The following is a 19,409-nucleotide window of genomic DNA, read 5'->3' on the forward strand; positions in this document are numbered from 1 at the left end:
AATAATTTGTTTCTTTATTTTCCTAGTACACCTGTGCTACTTTTTTTTCTTGCAATTCCTCTTTGATACAGTAGTACCTTATACCAGATTCTCATATTTTTACTGTGGACAACGCAACATCGTTTCTTTGCTTCATTATTATGGTCAATTGTTTTAGTTATTATTATCATTATTATTATAATAATAATAATAATAATAATTATTATTATTATTATTATTATTATTATTATTATTATTATTATTATCCAAGCTACAACCCTAGTTGGAAAAGCAAGAAGCTATATCAAGGGACTCCAACAGGGAAAAATAGCCCAGTGAGTAAAGGAAACAAGGAAATAGATAAATGGTCATTTGTTTTAGTTATTATTATTATTATTATTATTATTATTATTATTATTATTATTATTATTATTATTATTATTAGCCAAGCTACAACCATAGTTGGAAAAGCAAGAAGCTATAAGCCCAAGAGCTCCAACAGGGAAAAATAGCCCAGTGAGGAAAGGAAACAAGGAAATAGATAAAGGATGAGAAAAAAATAACAATAAATCATTCTAAAAATTATATTTCTTTTTGAGTGAATTCCCTACGTATAGTAAATTACTGTTGGCGGTCACTGCATATCTTTAAGCCGTTTTTAGTCATCCAAATACTTGAAATTTCCAATCCGTAATATATCAAATTATGTAACTTTGAAAAATAATTATTTATTACGCTAAGCTTATCAATCTTTCTCGGATGTTGGATTTGGTAAAAATAATTTTAGGCATCAACACATTTATAATGGCAAACCCTATAGTTTACTTGTTCAAATTTGGTATTTGCAACATGAAATATGTAGGACAATTTGGGTTGCCTCTCCATTGCAAGATAAAGAATTATATGAGGCTATATAATTGAGTTTTTTTCATAGTTTTGATAATTTTTTGAGAAAATTCAGGCCTTTTCCAAGAGAATGAGACCAACCTGACCTCTCTATGACAAAAATAAGGCTGTTAAAGCAATTTAAAAAAAAAAATATACAGCAAAATGTGCTGGGGAAAAAATAACCCCCTGGGGGTTAAGGGTTGGAAATTCCCAAATAGCCTGGGGGTAAAAGGGTTAAGATATAAGCATGGCAGGGATATATAACCAAAATATGCATGTTGCTATTCAAAATACTTCCCTCTGGATAGAATAGCCAAAAGTGATAAACTAGCTAATTCGGAGGTTAGATTATATGTAAAACTTACCTGAAGTGTTCGATAGCTGATTGGTTTGTGAGCGATGCTCCAGCATTGATGGAGTAAGCCTTTCTTCTTTTCAGGGTGAGGTTCCTAAAGCCGCCTGGATGCGGCTCTATGAGGAGCCCCGTCCATCCTAGTTCTCTTTCCAAGAAGAGCGTGTTGCTGTGGGTCTCTCCGTCCAAAGCGCCGAGTTCTACGAAGACCCCATCACGCTGTCAATTAAAATAGAAGACGTCTTTGTGAGAGTGTTGTGTATCAAGACCACCAGATTTAAAAAAAAAAAAAAAAAAAAAAAAAAAAAAAAAAAAAAAAAAAAGCTTAAATCTAGTTGATTGGAACATCAATCGTAAGATTAAGAAAAACAGAAATAATCATATTACAGTGGTAATGCCTTCGCCTAGTATTCACATGTCGGCAGATCGATCCCAGCCTGGGACCATGAACGTAAGTTGTTTATTGGGAAGCTTACTGTTGTTGTTGGCGCTACAGTGGGGATTGGGCTTTCTCGACTGACGTTCTGGCGCGTGTTTCTTTAGATGATACTGAAACCAGATTTCTTTAACCTTTAAGTGGCTACTACTAATTAAGCCAGTAAATTCTATTCCAGCTGTTACCAAGTTGTGGAATGATCTTCCTAATCGGGTTGTTGAATCAGTAGAACTTCAAAAGTTCAAAGTTGGAGCAAATGCTTTTTTGTTGACCAGGCGGACACGAGTCTTTTTATAGTTTATTTATGACATATTTGTTTTTGAAATTGTTAATAGTTTATATATGACATGTCTGTTTTGACGTTGTTACTTTTTTTTAGAATCATTTATTGTTAATTTGTTCTCTTCATTTATTTATTTCATTTCCTCACTGGGCTATTTTTTCCCTATTGGAGCCCCTGGGCTTATAGCATCTTGCTTTTCCAATTAGGGTTGTAGCTTGGATAATAATAATAATAATAATAATAATAATAATAATAATAATGATAATAATAATAATAATAATAATACCCCTTTTTTCTCTACCCGCTTCATTCTTTATTTCCATTTAGGCTACAGTTAAAAGGTCCTCCTCTCTTGCAGCTGGCTCTATCCTATTACACTTAACCCAAAGCTGGTCATTTACAAGAAACACTATAAATCAATTAAGCAATGAGGAAAATAACGAGAGAGTATCAGACGGTATTTTAGTCCAATAATAAATCAACGGAAAAGAAACCAAGAGAATTAAGGTTAAGGTTAAGGTGTCTGGTTTCAGTTCCAGTTCCATCAGAATAGATGCTCACCAGAACGTCAGCCGGGCAAGCCCAACCCCCCACTGTGGTGCCCTAAAAAGCAGTAGCCTCCCCAGTAAACAGCTTAAACTCACGGCCCTGAGCGGGGATCGATCTCTAGCCACGCGATTGCGAGGCAAACACGTTACCACTGTACTAGCCAGGAAAAAGATTTATCTATTTCATCACAAAGGTTTCTTTCCAATCTTAACAAGTAAGTTTCTCTTAAGGCATCAGCTGTACTTTATTTTAGGAGTTTTTTTTTTTTTTATTCTCTGTTGGCACGAAAAAGTGAATGTTTGGCAGGATGGCACAACTAAAAACAATGAATTCTGGTGTGCCAGCAATTAGGATAGTGCATAAAGATTCATGCAGATTTGAATTACTTAGAAGTAAATTTTCTCGATGGAAAAATACACCGAATACTTCAAAAATAACAAATAAACATAAATCATTTTCACCTCTAACAGCGCTTTCCCTGGAACAGTTCCCAAAAGGAAAATTTTTCGAAACCAATCCTTTCTCGTGCAGTGCTGCAGTGACCTCGGTATTGGAAAAAGTACAAATTCAAGGACGATATATTTTTTCTTTAATACTACAATACATCAAATTAAGGTATTTGCTCTTTCCTTCTACTGTTAACGGGATTTATTTCTACCCATTTTCTATGATTCTCGTAACACTTCCCTTTTCAAGGGGCACTCTACCAATCCCTCATATTCATGCTTATACCACTGTCTACTCTCTTTACTCTTTAGGCCGATGCTAGCTAGATGCAGTCAACATTTGGCCGTCCCTATGGGTCTTCACCTATAGAAATCTCCTCTCACTTCTCATAATTTTTTCAAGGAAGTCCTATAAAGTAGAAATTCAATCACTAGAGGAGACTATGAATTATTTTCATAATGATACTCTCCAAGTCACATTCCAACAGGTGCCTTCTCATCCCGATTTTATATCACAGTCAACACCATTGCAATAAATGAATATTATTGGTACCGTATATACTGTACACACACACACACACACACACACACACACACACACACACACACACACACACACACACACATATATATATATATATATATATATATATATATATATATATATATATATATATATATATATATATATCCTATCCCTGCTGTGTATTTATTTGTTGAACAAAGAGTACTGTACTGTATGTTTATTATCACTGTGGGATATGAAAGATAAATATGAATGCAAATGCCTAGTTTTTCTAGGTAAATTTCTAAGGTACAAATTTAATTTCTTTTGAAAACATATTATCATCTGTACAATGCTATGAACGTCCATAAAGAAAACGCCAGACATGTTAGTGGCATTTGTTTTCACCACCTATATTTTACTAATGTTTGTCCAAAAGATTTTTGACCACAGTATCAACGTTGTTTTTTTTTTCTATAGGAAAACCTATTAAGAATATTGAGTATCATGGCATTGGCATTTAATTGACATCTAATTGTTAGACAAGCAACATCAAGTAAAATCTTTTTTTTTTTTTGTTTTTTTTCTTGCTGGACTAATTCGATTGCTTTCAAAATGACCTTACAAGAGATTCTATTGTAATGCGTACTCAACGCCATCTAGTAGTATAGTACAGAAGCAATAGTTTCCGATATATGTAAGGATACATGGAGTTCGTAATAACATAATTGACTTATTAATCGTATTAGCGTCATTTGTTAAATGCATTGTGATTTGAAAATTCTAACTTAGCGGCTAGAAATTTTCTGTTTGGTTCAATGCAATCTTTTATAAAATTCATCCACTCGTATTTGTAAGGTTGAAAAATCCATCAAAAGTTCGTAAATTAGAAAAAAAAAAAAAGAATAATGTTTGCAGCTCACCATCCCTTTGAGGAGCTCCTGGGTGAGGTAAATGCTCTGGTTGTACTGAGAGAAGTCTTTCCTCCAATGTCTGGTCAGGTTGTACGGGACGTGTTGAGGAGCAGGTGGCTGCAACAGGCTCCGGACGTAGGAAACAAGCTGTGGGTCATCTTGATGAGCGACTAGAAAGGAACTGTAGGTGTCTTGGGTTTCCTTTGCACGGCCTTTAGCTATTTCTTGGAAGGCCTTTTGCAAATCACGTCTGCGTTTCTGTTTATGTTCACCGACAAATTTGATTTGCTCTCTTTCATCATTATTTGGGAGAGATGCATTATACCCCCTTTTTACTGTAAAAGACAATACAACAATTACTGTGTTAAGATACGACAATTTGCGGTATTTAGGAATGAATATATGAATGGATTCTTTAAAGGGAAGAGAAACTTGAATCAGGAGCGTAAAGAGAAGTGTTATATGTAGATTAGATTTATCTATATTATGTTATGTGACACGTGAGAAAGGTTTGTTTTGAAATATCAAGTATTAATATTAGGATAAAATTGTTATATTGATTTGTAACCCAGAGGTATTGTTGTATTCTAGAACAAGAGCTTCTGGAAATTTCTTGTAATGTGTCGATGTCTCCAACCATTGCATGATATGGTTAGTCCTTTACTTTCCCGTGACTTATAGAAAACGGGTCCCAGATAATATATAAAAAATACAGCCGATGCTTTAGTAGCAAAGTCTTGCTTCTCCCATCGCTAAGTGAATTTGTGGAGACATTTCTATAACACCTGTTGTGATACAGAAAAGTAGTGGTTTGGAAATCTTTAGAATCGATCTTTTGAGTTTGGTTTCCTTCACCAGGAAATCAGCACAAAAAAAAAAAATAAAATAAATAAAGGAGAATAGGCCTAAGATGGGTATAACCTCGCATGGTAGTCGCACTGTACTACCTATTGCTCCTATATTCTAATTCATTTCCATAATGGATGGCCTCTAAAGACTCCCTTACTTATTACTGCAGGAGTCTAGGATATACTGCCACTTGGCGAGCTTATAATTCAGTTTATGATTTTGTTCATGCTATGTGGTGTTTCCAGACTTACCTTGCGAAAGAAGAAAACAACTTGAGAAGATCACAGTCAACGCCAGCACAAAGTGAAGTTGTTGATTTCTACATCGGAACATTATTCTCTGGAGGAAATAAAATATTTTGAAACATGCTATCAACAATCTTGCTTTTTTCATAAACTAAATATAGTCCTTTGAATTATTTTATGATTTATCAAGTCGAAACTTACTCTCACATTAATTTCAGCAATTTACAACATTATTATTATTATTATTATTATTATTATTATTATTATTATTATTATTATTATTATCCAAGCTACAACCCTAGTTGGAAAAGCAAGATGCTATAAGCCCAGGGGCTCCAACAAGGAAAAATAGCCCAGTGAGGAAAGGAAATAAGGAAATAACTAAATGAAGAGAACAAATTAACAATAAATCATTCTAAAAAAAGTAACAGCGTCAAAACAGACATGTCACATAAAAACTATTACCAACATAAAAAAAAAAAATATGTCATAAATAAACTATAAAAAGACTCATGTAATTGGCACACCAATGTAAAATACACTCTTAAAAAAGACGCTTCCAAGAGGATTTACTAAGAGTAGGCTACACTAAAATCAAATGATATACCCTGGGGTTTTGTGCTTAGCTCTAATTCTGTTTCCGTTATTTCATAGTTTGTTTAAACAATCATCGAAACAAACCATAAATCAATTTGTGTCAGAAAATGATACAAATAGAAATTCACTTATAGCCTTAAAATGTAGAAAATTCTAAATTAGAAGTTTTTCATTGTTGATTTTAATTTGAAGCCTAGTTGGTAAATATATGACACTTCAACTTCCAGCCAAATGCATGAACCATATATTTTTCCTGCTCGTTATCTTGTTTCATTGATTTTAGACCAGTGGTTCCCAAACTGGGGGGCGCGCCCCACTGGGGGGGGGGGCGTGAGGATGATGCAAGGGGGGCGTGAAGTCATCTGCTCAAAATTACTTGTTTAATAGAATAATAAAAGCATTAAAATAACAAATATCTGTCATTACATACATGCAAAGTATAATTATAGCAGTCACTCCAACCCGTTTCCTATTAAGCTAGTTCTCTTCTACTTATCTTTGCAAACCAGGATTTTCAGCTCGTTCTGAAAACAAAACATTGCAACCTACTTGATGTAGAAAATGACTTGCGTTGTGCGCTGTCATCCTTCAATCCTAGAATTTCTGATCTTGTGAGGAAGAAGCAGCATCATCCATCTCACTAAATTTGACCAGAAATTGTGCCTTAGTCTCATAAGTATTTCCAAACATTATATGCCATGTTTTCAAATTATCTATTCTTAAAATTGCAACTCAATTTTGCCATTTTGCTAATGTTCAAACTTTTTTTTCGGTCACTTTGAACCAAATGTTTCGCTTTTGGTTACTGGAATGTACTATTATTTGTTTGAGTGGCTTTCATTATTAAAATGTAATACAAACAGAAATCTGTTTTCCTGTACAATGCTAAGAAATAAATGTAAGAATCATTTCATATAAAAAAAAAAGAGAGGAGTGGGGGCGTACGAGTCTACTGGAAGCAAAAAGGGGGCGTCAGGTAAGATAGTTTGGGAACCACTGCTGTAAACAAACCATAAATCAATTTTTGTCAGAAACTTATACAAATAGAAATTCATTTAGAGCCTTAAAATGTAGGAAATTCTAAATTAGAAGGTTTTCATTGTTGATTTTAATTTGTAGCCTATAGTCAATTTCTTTTAGCGATGTAGATTTGCACCGACTCGCAGCGGTACCCTTTTAGCTTGGAAAAGTTTCCTGACCGCTGATTGGTTGGACGAGATAATTCTAACCAATCAGCGATCAAGAAAATTTCCGAGCTAAAAGGGCACCGCTGCGAGTCGATGCAAATCTGCCTCGATAAAAGAAATGGACTATAGTTGGTAAATATATGACACTCCAACTTCTAGCCAAACGCATGAACCATATATTTTTCCTGCTCGTTATCTTGTTTCATTGATTTTAGACCATGAATATTGGGGCAGACCACCCCCATGTAACAACAATCATGGGGAACCCAATGGTAATAATACCAATTCCCTAATATCGCAAGAGGGTCTGCCCCTCTCTTTTATTCTTCTCCTGTACTTCTCTTTCTCCCTATTTCCTTAATCTTTCCCATCTCGAGTACCTTCCTTTGAGCTCTAAACTGGATTGTATCCAGGGGTCCTCTTCCTTTCCCCACTTCCCTATTATTATTATTATTATTATTATTATTATTATTATTATTACCAAATTAGCCAATGGTACACCGAGGTTTTTGTTTGGAGAAACACCAAAACCCAATAATTTGCATCAATAGTAATGGTCAGAAATGCACAATAACCATAAAATAACCAGTTGAAAAGATATATGGTGTATGCAAGTGGTGTGAAATTAAAGTATCATAATTACCTGTAATTTATATCAACTCCATCAAATGGTCTTCGTTGCTCGATTATCTCACAATAAAACATAACACTTTGTTCCACAGTTTTTGCAAGCGGTGTAGTCATTCTTTCATTGAATTTTTTCTCTTTCAGGTAAGCAACAATAGCTATAGACTAAAAGGAGAGTGTTTTAAATATAACTTAATGCCAGTAATTGATGAAATTAAAGTAGATTTGGAAATAGATGTCTCTTTGTGATAGTAGTCATGCTGGCATTGAAACGGAGAAAAAATAGGTGCTTAGGTAATAGGTTGGCGAAGGCACCATCCACCCGTTAAGATACTACCGCTAGAGTTATTTGGTCCATTGACTGGCCAGAGAGTACTACATTGGATCCCTCTCTCTAGTTGCGACTCATTTTATTCCTTTGCCTACACATAGGCCTACACCGAATGGTCTGGCCTATTCTATACACATTCTCCTCTGTTCTCATACACCTAACAACACTGAGATTACCAAACAATTCTTCTCTCGCAAAAGGAAGCAGTGCAGTTCTCACATCCACTCGGTTACTGTAGATTTCCACACTCAAGTAAATCCTGAGGAGGAGGTAGACTAGGAAGCACCGTTAAGTCCTGTTGGCCTCTCAGCAAGAGCAGCGAGAAGGGGGTTGTAGCTCCGACGAACACCGGAAAGCAGATGATGAACGTTGAACGGTGAACGGAAAATTACCGATGTTGTTTTTGTTGTTGTTATAACTCCCCGGCCTTTTATATCCTCCTACGTGACGTCACACGTCACCAATTCTCATTGGTCACTCGCCAAAACTCACAAGCCGTTTCAAAAAACGCGAAGCTTAGCAATTAATAATAATAATAATAATAATAATAATAATAATAATAATAATAATAAAAGGGTTAACTGCTGCACTGTAATAGTTTAGTGGCCACTTTCCTCTTGGTAAGGGTAGAAGAATCTCTTCAGCTATGGTAAGCAGCTCTACTAGGACACTCCGAAATCAAACAATTGTTCCATAGTCTTGGGTAGTGCCATAGCCTCTGTATTATGGTCTCCCACTGTCTTGGGTAGAGTTCTTTTGCTCGAGGGTACACTCGGGCACATTATTCTATCTTGTTTCTCTTTATTTTGTTATTTGGAAGGTTTTTAGTTTATATATGAAAGATTTATCTTAATATTATTATTCTTAAACGTCTCTTGTAGTTTATTTCCTTATTTCTTCTTACTAGGCTATTTTCCCTGTTAGAGCCCTTGGGTTAATAGCATCCTGCTTTTCCAATTAGGGTTGTAGCTTACCAAGTAATAATAACAATAATTCGGTAACATGCATAAATACTTGGAAGCTATCAATTACTTCAATGATGCTTTAAATTGTCATACAGATAACAGAACAATTGTAACTCACCATCAGTGACTAGTTTCCCAAAAGCAAACGATAGAAAAAACAAAAAATCAAACTCGCTAGCACTCATCCATTTATTATAGAAAATTTCAGTTTAGCTAGAAATTAAAGTGATTTCTATATAGTTCCGTTTTTTCATCTTTTTCTTATATCTTTACGTCCGTAACCCTATAAAAAAACTTTTGGTCCGTTGTCCCTCTGCCAGGATAATGGAAAGTTGTAAACAACCTCCATGTTTCATTTGCATCTATAGTGGCCGATTGTGACTAGAAAATGACGAAGAAGGATTATGTGTTTGAAACTGGTGGAGTAGCAATAAGAGTTCAAAAGTGGTGAAGAAGTAATATGGGTTCAAAATTGGTGAAAAGGAAGATTGGTTCGAAAATAGTGAAGGCATAGACATCTATGGGTGAAAGCATATGGGTTCGAAATTAGTGAAGATTTGGTGTTCAAAATAGCGAAAGTGGTGTATGTGTTCAAAGGTGGTGAAAGAGAAGCATGAGACTATGAGTTGGAAAGTGATGAAGGAGGAAAATGTGTCCAAAAATGGTGAAGGACTGATATTGATTTGAATGTGGAGAAGAAGAAATATGAGTTGGAAAGGGATGAAGGCGGAATATAGATTAAAAGAAAAATATGGAAGGAGGAATATGATATGGGTTCGAGAGTGGTGAACAAAGAATATTGATTTGAAAGTGATGAATATGAAATATGGATTTTGAAGTGGGGAAGAAGGAATAAGGGCTCAAAAGTAGTAAAGGGCGGAATGGCGGGTGTGGGTTCAAAAGTGGTGAAGGAGTATAGGTTTGAGAGTAGTGAAGAAGGAATATTGGTTCGAGGGTGGGCAGGGAAGAAAATGGATACGAAAGTAGTGAAGAAGGAATATGGACTAGAATCTGGTGATGGAGGAATGTGGGTATGTTAACAATTAATACTTTTGGCTCTAGCTTGGAGAATCTGTGCTTGTATTATTACATCTCCCAGTTTCAATTCCAAACGCACTTGGACGGTATGGCGAGTGCCACTAAAGGTAAGACTTTCAGTTCACTAGGTAATCCTCATGAAAATTGAATTAAAAAAAAAAAAAATTGTTTCCTGTTCACATGCTCTTAGAATCAGAGGGAGTCAAAATGGGAAATATGGAAACATTACCACTGTTCTTACGCTTGGGGAAATATATTTTAGCCATATTTATAAGTATTTTATATCCATTAGTATTGGAAATTAATTGTTTTGGGAGGAAAAAGTGTTTTCCATATGAGTAAACAATAAAAAATTCCAGTAAAAAGTCAACAAAACTGTCCATAACACACACACACACACACACACACACACACACACACACACTCAGTATGAAAATCCACATTTCACTAGAGAAAGAAAACTTCATGCGAACAGGTCGATGTTATTTCAACCCCGTTTTCTATGGAGAGTGTGTGTGGCATTGTCATAAAGTTAAAAGGAAAGGAATAGGATATGTACAAAGATAAGCTAACGTATTCCTATCTACAATTACATAGATTGATGTGTACTTAATTGTAAAATAAACCACAGTACAGTACATTACAATTTTATAATGATAATATAAAATTTCTCTCTCTCTCTCTCTCTCTCTCTCTCTCTCTCTCTCTCTCTCTCTCTCTCTCTCTCTCTCTCTCTCTCTCTCTCTCTCTCTCTCTCTCTTTTGCATATACATGTGCCTTTTAAAAGTAAATATGGTTTTGGTAGTTCTAGTCACGCTCATTAATTCCCAAAATGTATTTTAACATATTTTGGCAAAACGTCTAAATAAGTAGGCTTAAGGTAATCATCTGTTCCTTAGTTTACAATTTAGTTTCACAAAGATCTTGGAGCATGTGATGCCCTTCTTATAATTTGCAGTGCTGTACAGAAATCCCTTGAATATGGTCAGGAAGTTCGTATATAGGTATGCCTTGATTTTAGTGCAGTATTTGACATGATTCCCTTGTTTTCGAACTTGAAAGATGGGAAAAGGCTAGTCTTTTCTTATCATTTTTCAATTCTCAGTAGATTGCAAAGAGTAGTTGTTGATGGGCACCATAGGGACAATAGGAATGTAATATCTGGCCTTCTTCAGTGGTTTGTCTGTGAATAAAAGTTTGTTGCATATGCAGATGATGCTATTCTCCTAGCTTCAATTTCATCTGAATGTAGGTTTATGGTTACTAAATCCGTTAAGAGAGATCTAGAGGAATGAAGTTGAACCCTAACAAAACTCAGATTATGATTGTAAGTAGGTCGATGACATTAGTTCCTCTACATCCATCCACCCATATCTTGGTATTGGCAATGTCTCTAACTATTTACAACTTATTTAAAATTCTATATGTGATTCTTGATGGAAAATTATTTTGAAAAAGCACATTTGGTCTGTTTCTTCTTCAATTGCACATACAAAAATTACCTTATTGATAGTCTTTTAAGATTGTCAGTGACTAATCTATCTCGAGGAAATGTTTCAATACTTTCATTCTACCTTGCTTCGACTATTGTTCTCCTGTCTGGTTTTCTATTGCCGACTCCCATCTTAATTAGTTGGACAAAAACTTGTGGTCTGTTACATTGTTTATTCCCGATCTAGATATTAATGTGTAGTATCATCATTCAGTTAGGTCTTTGTGCGCGTTGTTCCCTCGTTCAAATCGGGTCGCATGAACACGAAAACTGAAATAGGGTGGCTCTTGTATATTAGATAGATCGTTGCCTTCCATCGTCTTGGATTACAGTTCTCTTGCTTTAAGGTACACTCGGACAGGCTGTTCTATCTTATTTTTCTTCCTCTTTTTTTTTTTTTTTTTTTTTTTTTTTTTTTTTAAGTTTTTATAGTTGATGTGAAGGATACACCGTTCTCTAGTCATGGGTAGTGCCATAGCCTCTGTACCATGGTCTTCCAATGCCTTGGATTAGTGTTCTCTCGCTTAAGGGTACACTCGGGCACACTATTCTATCTGATTAGGATTTAGGTTCAGTGACTCCTGGGCAACCCGTGGTGAAGATATATTGCTTCAAAATGTAACACAGGTGATCTGTTAAGAATTTCTGTTTTGAAAATTATTATAAATATGGAATCAGTGTCTAAATTATAATTATAGTTTTAGTGCATACAATTTGTCATAATTGTGACCATTGTTTTGATTCAAATTTTCCCCGACTGTACCATCCTGTACGTAGTGATAGGTATGCAGTTAATTCTAATAATCTTGCCTTCTCCGCCATATGGCTCAATACAACACAGTAATCAATAAGTTTTATTTTAGCTGTGATCAAATATTGGACTGATATTCCTAATCTGGTGGTTGAATCGGTAGAACATAATACTAGGTAGGCAGTTAATTCTAATAGCCAGGCCTTCTCCATCATGAGGCTTAATACTACGCAGTACTCTAGAAGTTTTATTCCAGCTGTTACCAAGTTGTGGAATGATCTTCTTAATCGGGTAGTGGAATCAGTAGAACTTCAAAAGTTCAAAGTTGGAGCAAATGCTTTTTTGTTGACCAGCGGACATGAGTCTTTTTATAGTTTATTTATGACATATTTGTTTTTGATGTTGTTAATAGTTTATATGTGACATGTCTGTTTTGACGTCGTTACTTTTTTTAGAATGATTTATTGTTAATTTGTTCTCTTCATTGATAATAATAATAATAATAATAATAACATTTGTCCAAACTTACTGCAAATGCTTTTATGTTGAACAGACTGACATACAAGTCTCTCTTTATAGTTTAAATATGTCAGATCTATTTCAACGTTGTTAGTGATCTTTAAAATATTCTATATTCTTATTCATTACTTTCCATATTTATAGTTAATTTGTTATTTCCTAATTTTCTTACCTCACTGGGCTGCTTTCCCCGTTGAAGTTTATGGGCTTGTAGCATCCTGCTTTTACACCTAGGATGGTAGCTCGGTTTGCGATAATGATAAATTAGCTAGGCACCAAAAACATGTAGTTTTTCAAAAATACAAGCATACATTGTTGATTATCTAATAACAACATGGGACTATCCAGTGTAATGATAGTAATACTAACAAAGGACTGCCCTGTATAATAATAATGATAATAATAATAATAAACCAATGAAAATTCGAGCCCTTTCACTTCTAATCCTGATCCTGGGTATATATACCACCCAACTGCAGCATCCACCTCACTCTCTACCTGAAGTCGAGGAAGAACTTACCCTTGAAACGCGTCGTAGTTTTTACTATTTTGTACCAAAAGTTTTACTTGTATTTTGTGAGAATATACTTGAAAAGTCTTCCCAATTTTGTCATTCACCTGACTGATGAATTTTTCAAGTCTGTTGGCTGATTGTAGCGCTCTAGAGAAGAGAATTATCCGGAAAATAGAAAAATTGGATAAGAAAATAAACTCTGCCGATGCAGCCATTACTTTTAACTCAACCTGCCTAAAAGAGGGTCTCCTACCACAATAATAATAATAATAATAATAATAATAATAATAATAATAATAAAAGTTGCCAATGACCTTACCTTGAATCCCAACTGACTATTTGGCACGAACTGCGTCATGTCATGCTGTGGAAAGATAATATAAATGAAAATTATTAAAAGATGCTCTAAGTACATACGTAATATGTTAATGTAACATTTCGTTTAAATGCATGATAAGAAATACAATCTCTCTCTCTCTCTCTCTCTCTCTCTCTCTCTCTCTCTCTCTCTCTCTCTCTCTCTCTCTCTCTCTCTCTCTCTCTCTCTCTCTCAAATGTTATGATTTTTTTTTTTAGTTTATCGTAAGCTTGAATAATTTGTTGATCAGATAGAGTTCTTTATTACAGATTGAAAAATAATGAAGTTACCTCATATGAAATTGATGATAACCCGATAGCTTTCTTAATCATCAACCAAAAATGTTAACTTTTTTTGAAAAAGGAAGTTCTTTAAGGATATATTAAATTATAATAGGACCTAAGAAGAACGCTATCTTTACTTATTAAGTTAAATCATTGTAAAGATTTGTAACTCAAAGATATAATTGTGTTCTAGAACAAAAACTTCTGGATATTTCTCTTAAGTTATTCTACGTCGCCACTCGCTAGGTCTATGTGTGATAATCCTTCGGGAATTTTCATGAGCTATTTAGAAAATGGGTCTAGGAGCCACATGGAAAGGACGGGAAACGAGTTATATAGAAAATGGGTCTAGGAGCCACATGGAAAGGACGGGAAACGAGTTATATAGAAAATGGGTCTAGGAGCCACATGGAAAGGACGGGAAACGAGTTATATAGAAAATGGGTCTAGGAGCCACATGGAAAGGACGGGAAACGAGTTAAGGAGAGACACGATTCGTTTTTCTCTACGTGAACATACTTTTGTGGAGACATTTCTAAGACACCAGTTGGATTAACTGCTAAATTTCTTCCATTATTTCAACGCTGCTGATATGACCAGATTATTATTATTATTATTATTATTATTATTATTATTATTATTATTATTATTACTTGCTAAGATACAACCCTAGTTGGAAAAGCAGGATGCTATAAGCCAAGGGGTTCCAACTGGAAAAATAGCCCTGTGAGGAAAGGAAACAAGGAAAAATACAATTTTTAAAAGTGACAACATTAAAATAAATAGGAAACGTTGGAATATCGAATATCATCAGAAGCTGTGTTCTTGTTTATTATCTTATATCTGAAAGTACGACCTGGAAAATCCTTCAAAATTCGAAGCCGAGTTTCGTCATCGTCTGTCAATCGCTTCTAAGATACCTATAAAACAAAGGCATAAATCGCCTTACGATTTTTTTTTATATTATTATTACCAAATTGTCGAACTGTGAGTATTTTTGTAAATCTTGTAAAATAATGTAAATACTTATATTTAATCTTGAATATAGCTATTGTTCTGTGCGCAGAGAGCAGGGAAGATCTGGAAATGAAATTGGAAAGATGGAGGCAAGTACTGGAGGACAGAGGAATGAGAATAAGTAGATCTAAGACAGAATATATGTGTACCACCAGTGAGGGGGATGATAGAGAAAGTATTCAGCTTAGGGGAGAACAGATAAAGAGAGTTGATAAGTTTAAGTATTTGGGATCATTTGTTAATGTTGGAGGAGGTAGGGAAGATGAAGTTAAACATCGGGTACAGGCAGGCTGGAACAACTGGAGAGCAGCCTCAGGAGTTCTTTGCGACAAAAGAATACCACTGAGATTGAAAGGAAAATTTCATAAGACAGTGGTAAGAACAGCAATGCTGTATGGAACAGAAACAGCAAGCATGAGGAAGACAGAGGAGAAGAAGATGGATGTGGCAGAAATGAGAATGCTTAGGTGGATGTCTGGGGTGACAAGAGAGGATCGGATAAGAAATGACTACATAAGGGGGTCGACAAAGGTGGTGGAAATATCAAAGAAAGTGCAGGAAGGGAGGCTGAGATGGTATGGACACTTGATGAGGAGAGATGAGGACCACGTTGGGAGACATACTATGGAGATGGAGGTTCAAGGAAGAAGAAGAAGAGGGAGACCAAGAAAGAGATGGAGGGACTGTGTGAGAGGAGATTTACAGGAGAAGGGGATTGATGAGGCAGAAGCGCAGAATAGAAAAAGATGGAAACGGCTCATCCGCAACAGCGACCCCATATAAAAATGGGAACAAGCTGGGAAGAAGAAGAAGAATCTTGAATATAGCTATTATTATAAATTAAAGTAGATTTTAAACAAATCTAACGCCAGAGTGTTATTGGGCCTTTGGCTGGTCAGATAGTACTACATTGAATCTCTCTCTCTGGTTACGGCTTATTTTTCCTTTGCCTAAACATACACAGAATAGTCTGGCATATTCTTTCCACATTCTTACTTGTCCTCATACACCTAACAACACTGATATTGCCAAACAATTATTCTTTGTTCAAGTGGTTAACTACTGCACCGTAATTCTTCAGCGGCTACTTCCTCTTTTAAGAGCAGAGACTCTTTAGCTATGGTAAGCAGCTCTTCTAGGAGAAGGACAATCCAAAATTAAACCATTGCTCTCTAGTCTAGGTTAGTGCCATGGCCTCTGTACCATGGTCTTTAACTGTCTTTAGTTAAAGTTATTTTTCTTGAGGGTACACTCGGGGATGCTGTTGTATCATATTTCTCTTCCTCTTGTTTTTTAAAGTTTTTATAGTTTATATATGAAAGAGCCATTATAATGTTGCTACTGTTCTTAAAATATTCTATGTTAATTGTTCAAGAAAGAGCCTTTGCTACTGTGCACCGGCCAATTTTGTGGAGAGTCCTGCGTTATTAGGGAGTTTCTCATAAATATGTGAGTTTGATTAAGTCTGTTCTTGAGCATAGCAAGTGCAAACTTAATGTTAGTGGAGTCCTATCAAATGAATGTCCAGTGAACAGTGGAGTACTACAAGGAAACGTGTTGTCACCTATGATATTTATCCTCCTCATGGATTTTGTAATGCATAGAATAGTTGGAGATGGTGGAGAAGGATTGGACTGGATTGGTAATAGAAAGTTAGCTGACCTAGAGTATGATGATAACGCTGTCCTTATTAGCAGAACACCACAAGATTTGCAATGCTTGCTTACCAGAATGCATGAAATATCACAGGAGGTTGGGCTAAATATAAATAGAAGAAAGACAGAGATGATGAGAACGGAATGTGTAGTGGAAGATGAAATATCATTGGAAGGAGAAAGGATTAATAAGGTAGAATCATTTAAGTATTTAGGAATTATTATCTGTAATACAGGGTCTTTAGAATTACAGATTAGTGAAAGATTGAAAAAGGCAAATCTTACAATGGCTAGGTTAAGTAAAATTTGGAAACCTCATCGCCTGAAATTACATATAAAAATCCGACTATATATCACTTAAGTGAGATCATTCTTTCTGTATGGACATGAGTCGTGGTATGACAATGAAACAGATTTTGTAGAGTTTTGAGAACAAAGCTCTCAGAAGAATATTGGGAGTTGAATCGCAGGACAAGTTTAAAAATGAAACTATAAGAGAAATTACTCGAGTGCCATATGTGGATGAGATCGAGATGGTTTGGGCATGCTCTTCGCACTCCCCAAGAGAGATTAGTTCACCAGACTTTCAACTGGGCTCCTTAAGGCACTAGAAGAGTTGGAAGACACAGACCTACATGGCTGAGGACTTTGAAGCGTAAAGAGGAAATGACGAATGGAGAAGTATCGATTTAAAAGCTCAAGGTAGAGACGACTAGCGAAATCTAACTGAGGCACTTTACGTCAATAGGCGTAGGAGGAGATGATGATGATGATGAATTGTTCATTACTTCTCTTGTAATTTATTTATTTTTTTGTTTCCCTTCCACAATGGGCTATTTTTCCCGGTTGCAGGGGCTAAAGCATCCTGGTTTTCCTACTAGGGTTGTAGCCTAGCTAGATATAATAACAATACAATAGCTGACCGTAACAATCATACAAGTTTTCCTTTTTTTTCTGCAGTGGTGAGAGATTTGTCTTGTCATAAGCAAGACACTCCTTGCTGCTTTGCAACACATATCTTTCATTCTAAAATAAAGGGCAAAAGTTATGGAAATTACTTGTTCATATTCGAAAATAAAAAAAGTAATGATGATGAGATTCAAGTAAGCTATTTGATTATCTAATAATTTACTCGGTAAGGTAAAATTGTGTAATCTTTTAAAAGAAATATATGTAAAAGAGCAAAATGATAACATTATCTACCTTCAATTATATTCTTAATTAATTTAATTGAAGTTTGATATCTAAAAAAATATATTTTTCGTCTTTAAAACAAGTCATTCAGAGATGTATGCTGGCCCACAGATTATTATTATTATTTTTACTATCCAAGCTACAACCCTAGTTAGAAAAGGAAGATGCTATAAGCCCAGGGGCCCCAATAGGGAAAAATAGCCCAGTGAGGAAAGGAAATAAGGAAATAAATAAATGAAGAGAACAAATGAACAATAAATCATTCTAATAAAGGCAACAACGACAAAACAGATATGTCATGTATAAACTATTAACAACGTCAAAAACAAATATGTCTTAAATAAACTATAAAAAGACTCATGTCCGCCTGGTCAACAAAAATGCATTTGCTCCAACTTTGAACTTTTGAAGTTCTACTGATTCAACTACCCGATTAGGAAGATCATTCCACAACAGATATCTAGGGGGGGGGGGGCGGCAATACACAAAGATTATATTGATATTCATAACCGGGAAAACTCCCTGAAAGACCTGATTGATGGAATCCTGATCTTTCACAGCTACGGCAGGCTAATGAAAGACGAATCTGTAAACATTGCTCGCCATAGGTCAGCGTTGAACATTTAACAGGATTCTAATTATACTCTCCCTTCAAACTGAAAGCAAAGCTGCAATAGGGTGTGAAATGATGGAGCAGGACGCCATATATATATATATATATATATATATATATATATATATATATATATATATATATATATATATATATATATATTTACATACATATATATATATATATATATATATATATATATATATATCTTTGTCAACGGACAGTGAAACATCGGAAAACATGTTTTTTAACTTAAAAAGTTCATGATATCACCGAATAGTCTGAATATTCTTTACAGATTCTCTTCTGTCATACACCTGACAACACTGAGATTACCAAATAATTCTTCTTCACCCAAGGGATTAACTACTGCACTGTAGTTGTTCAGTGGCTACTTTCCTCTTGGCAAGGATAGAAGAGACTCTTTAGCTATGGTCAGCACCTCTTCTAAGAGGACACTCCAAAATCAAACCATTGCTCTCTATTCTTGGGTAGTGCCATAGCCTCTGTACCATGGTGTTCCACTGTCTTGGGTTAGAGTTCTCTTGCTTGAGGGAACACTCGGGCACGCCATTCTATCTAATTTCACTTCCTCTTGTTTTGTCAAGGTTTTTATAGTTTATATAGGAAATATTTATTTTAATGTTACTTATCTTAAAATATTTTATTTTTCCTTGTTTCCCTTCCTCACTGGGCTATTTTCCCTGTTGGGGCCCCAGTCCTTTGACTGGCCAGAGAGTACTACATTGGATTTTTCTCTCTGGTTACGGTTAATTTTCCCTTTGCCTACACATACACCGAATAGTCTGTCATATTCTTTA

At 35.2% G+C, this 19,409-nt stretch overlaps 1 protein-coding gene across 4 annotated transcripts in view; it reads right to left on the reverse strand.

The window, feature by feature from the left end:
* Positions 1-13,827, reverse strand: part of LOC137641453 (uncharacterized) — an 18,730-nt gene extending 4,903 nt beyond the window's left edge. The window contains exons 1-4 of one of the 4 annotated variants that reach the window (XM_068374003.1): positions 13,787-13,827; positions 5,453-5,540; positions 4,362-4,687; positions 1,233-1,438 (exon numbers count right to left, since the gene is read on the reverse strand). In XM_068374003.1, the coding sequence (XP_068230104.1) occupies positions 1,233-1,438; positions 4,362-4,687; positions 5,453-5,540; positions 13,787-13,825 (659 nt within the window). In that variant the 5' untranslated portion in view covers positions 13,826-13,827. Of the gene's footprint in view, positions 1-1,232; positions 1,439-4,361; positions 4,688-5,452; positions 5,541-7,873; positions 8,312-8,364; positions 8,536-13,786 lie in introns of those variants that run through there. The other 3 variants (XM_068374024.1, XM_068374014.1, XM_068374033.1) reach the window with 3 other exon arrangements.
* Positions 13,828-19,409: the final 5,582 nt, after the last annotated feature.

Source organism: Palaemon carinicauda, chromosome 1, assembly GCF_036898095.1.
Source record: "Palaemon carinicauda isolate YSFRI2023 chromosome 1, ASM3689809v2, whole genome shotgun sequence".
Taxonomy (NCBI): domain Eukaryota; kingdom Metazoa; phylum Arthropoda; class Malacostraca; order Decapoda; family Palaemonidae; genus Palaemon; species Palaemon carinicauda.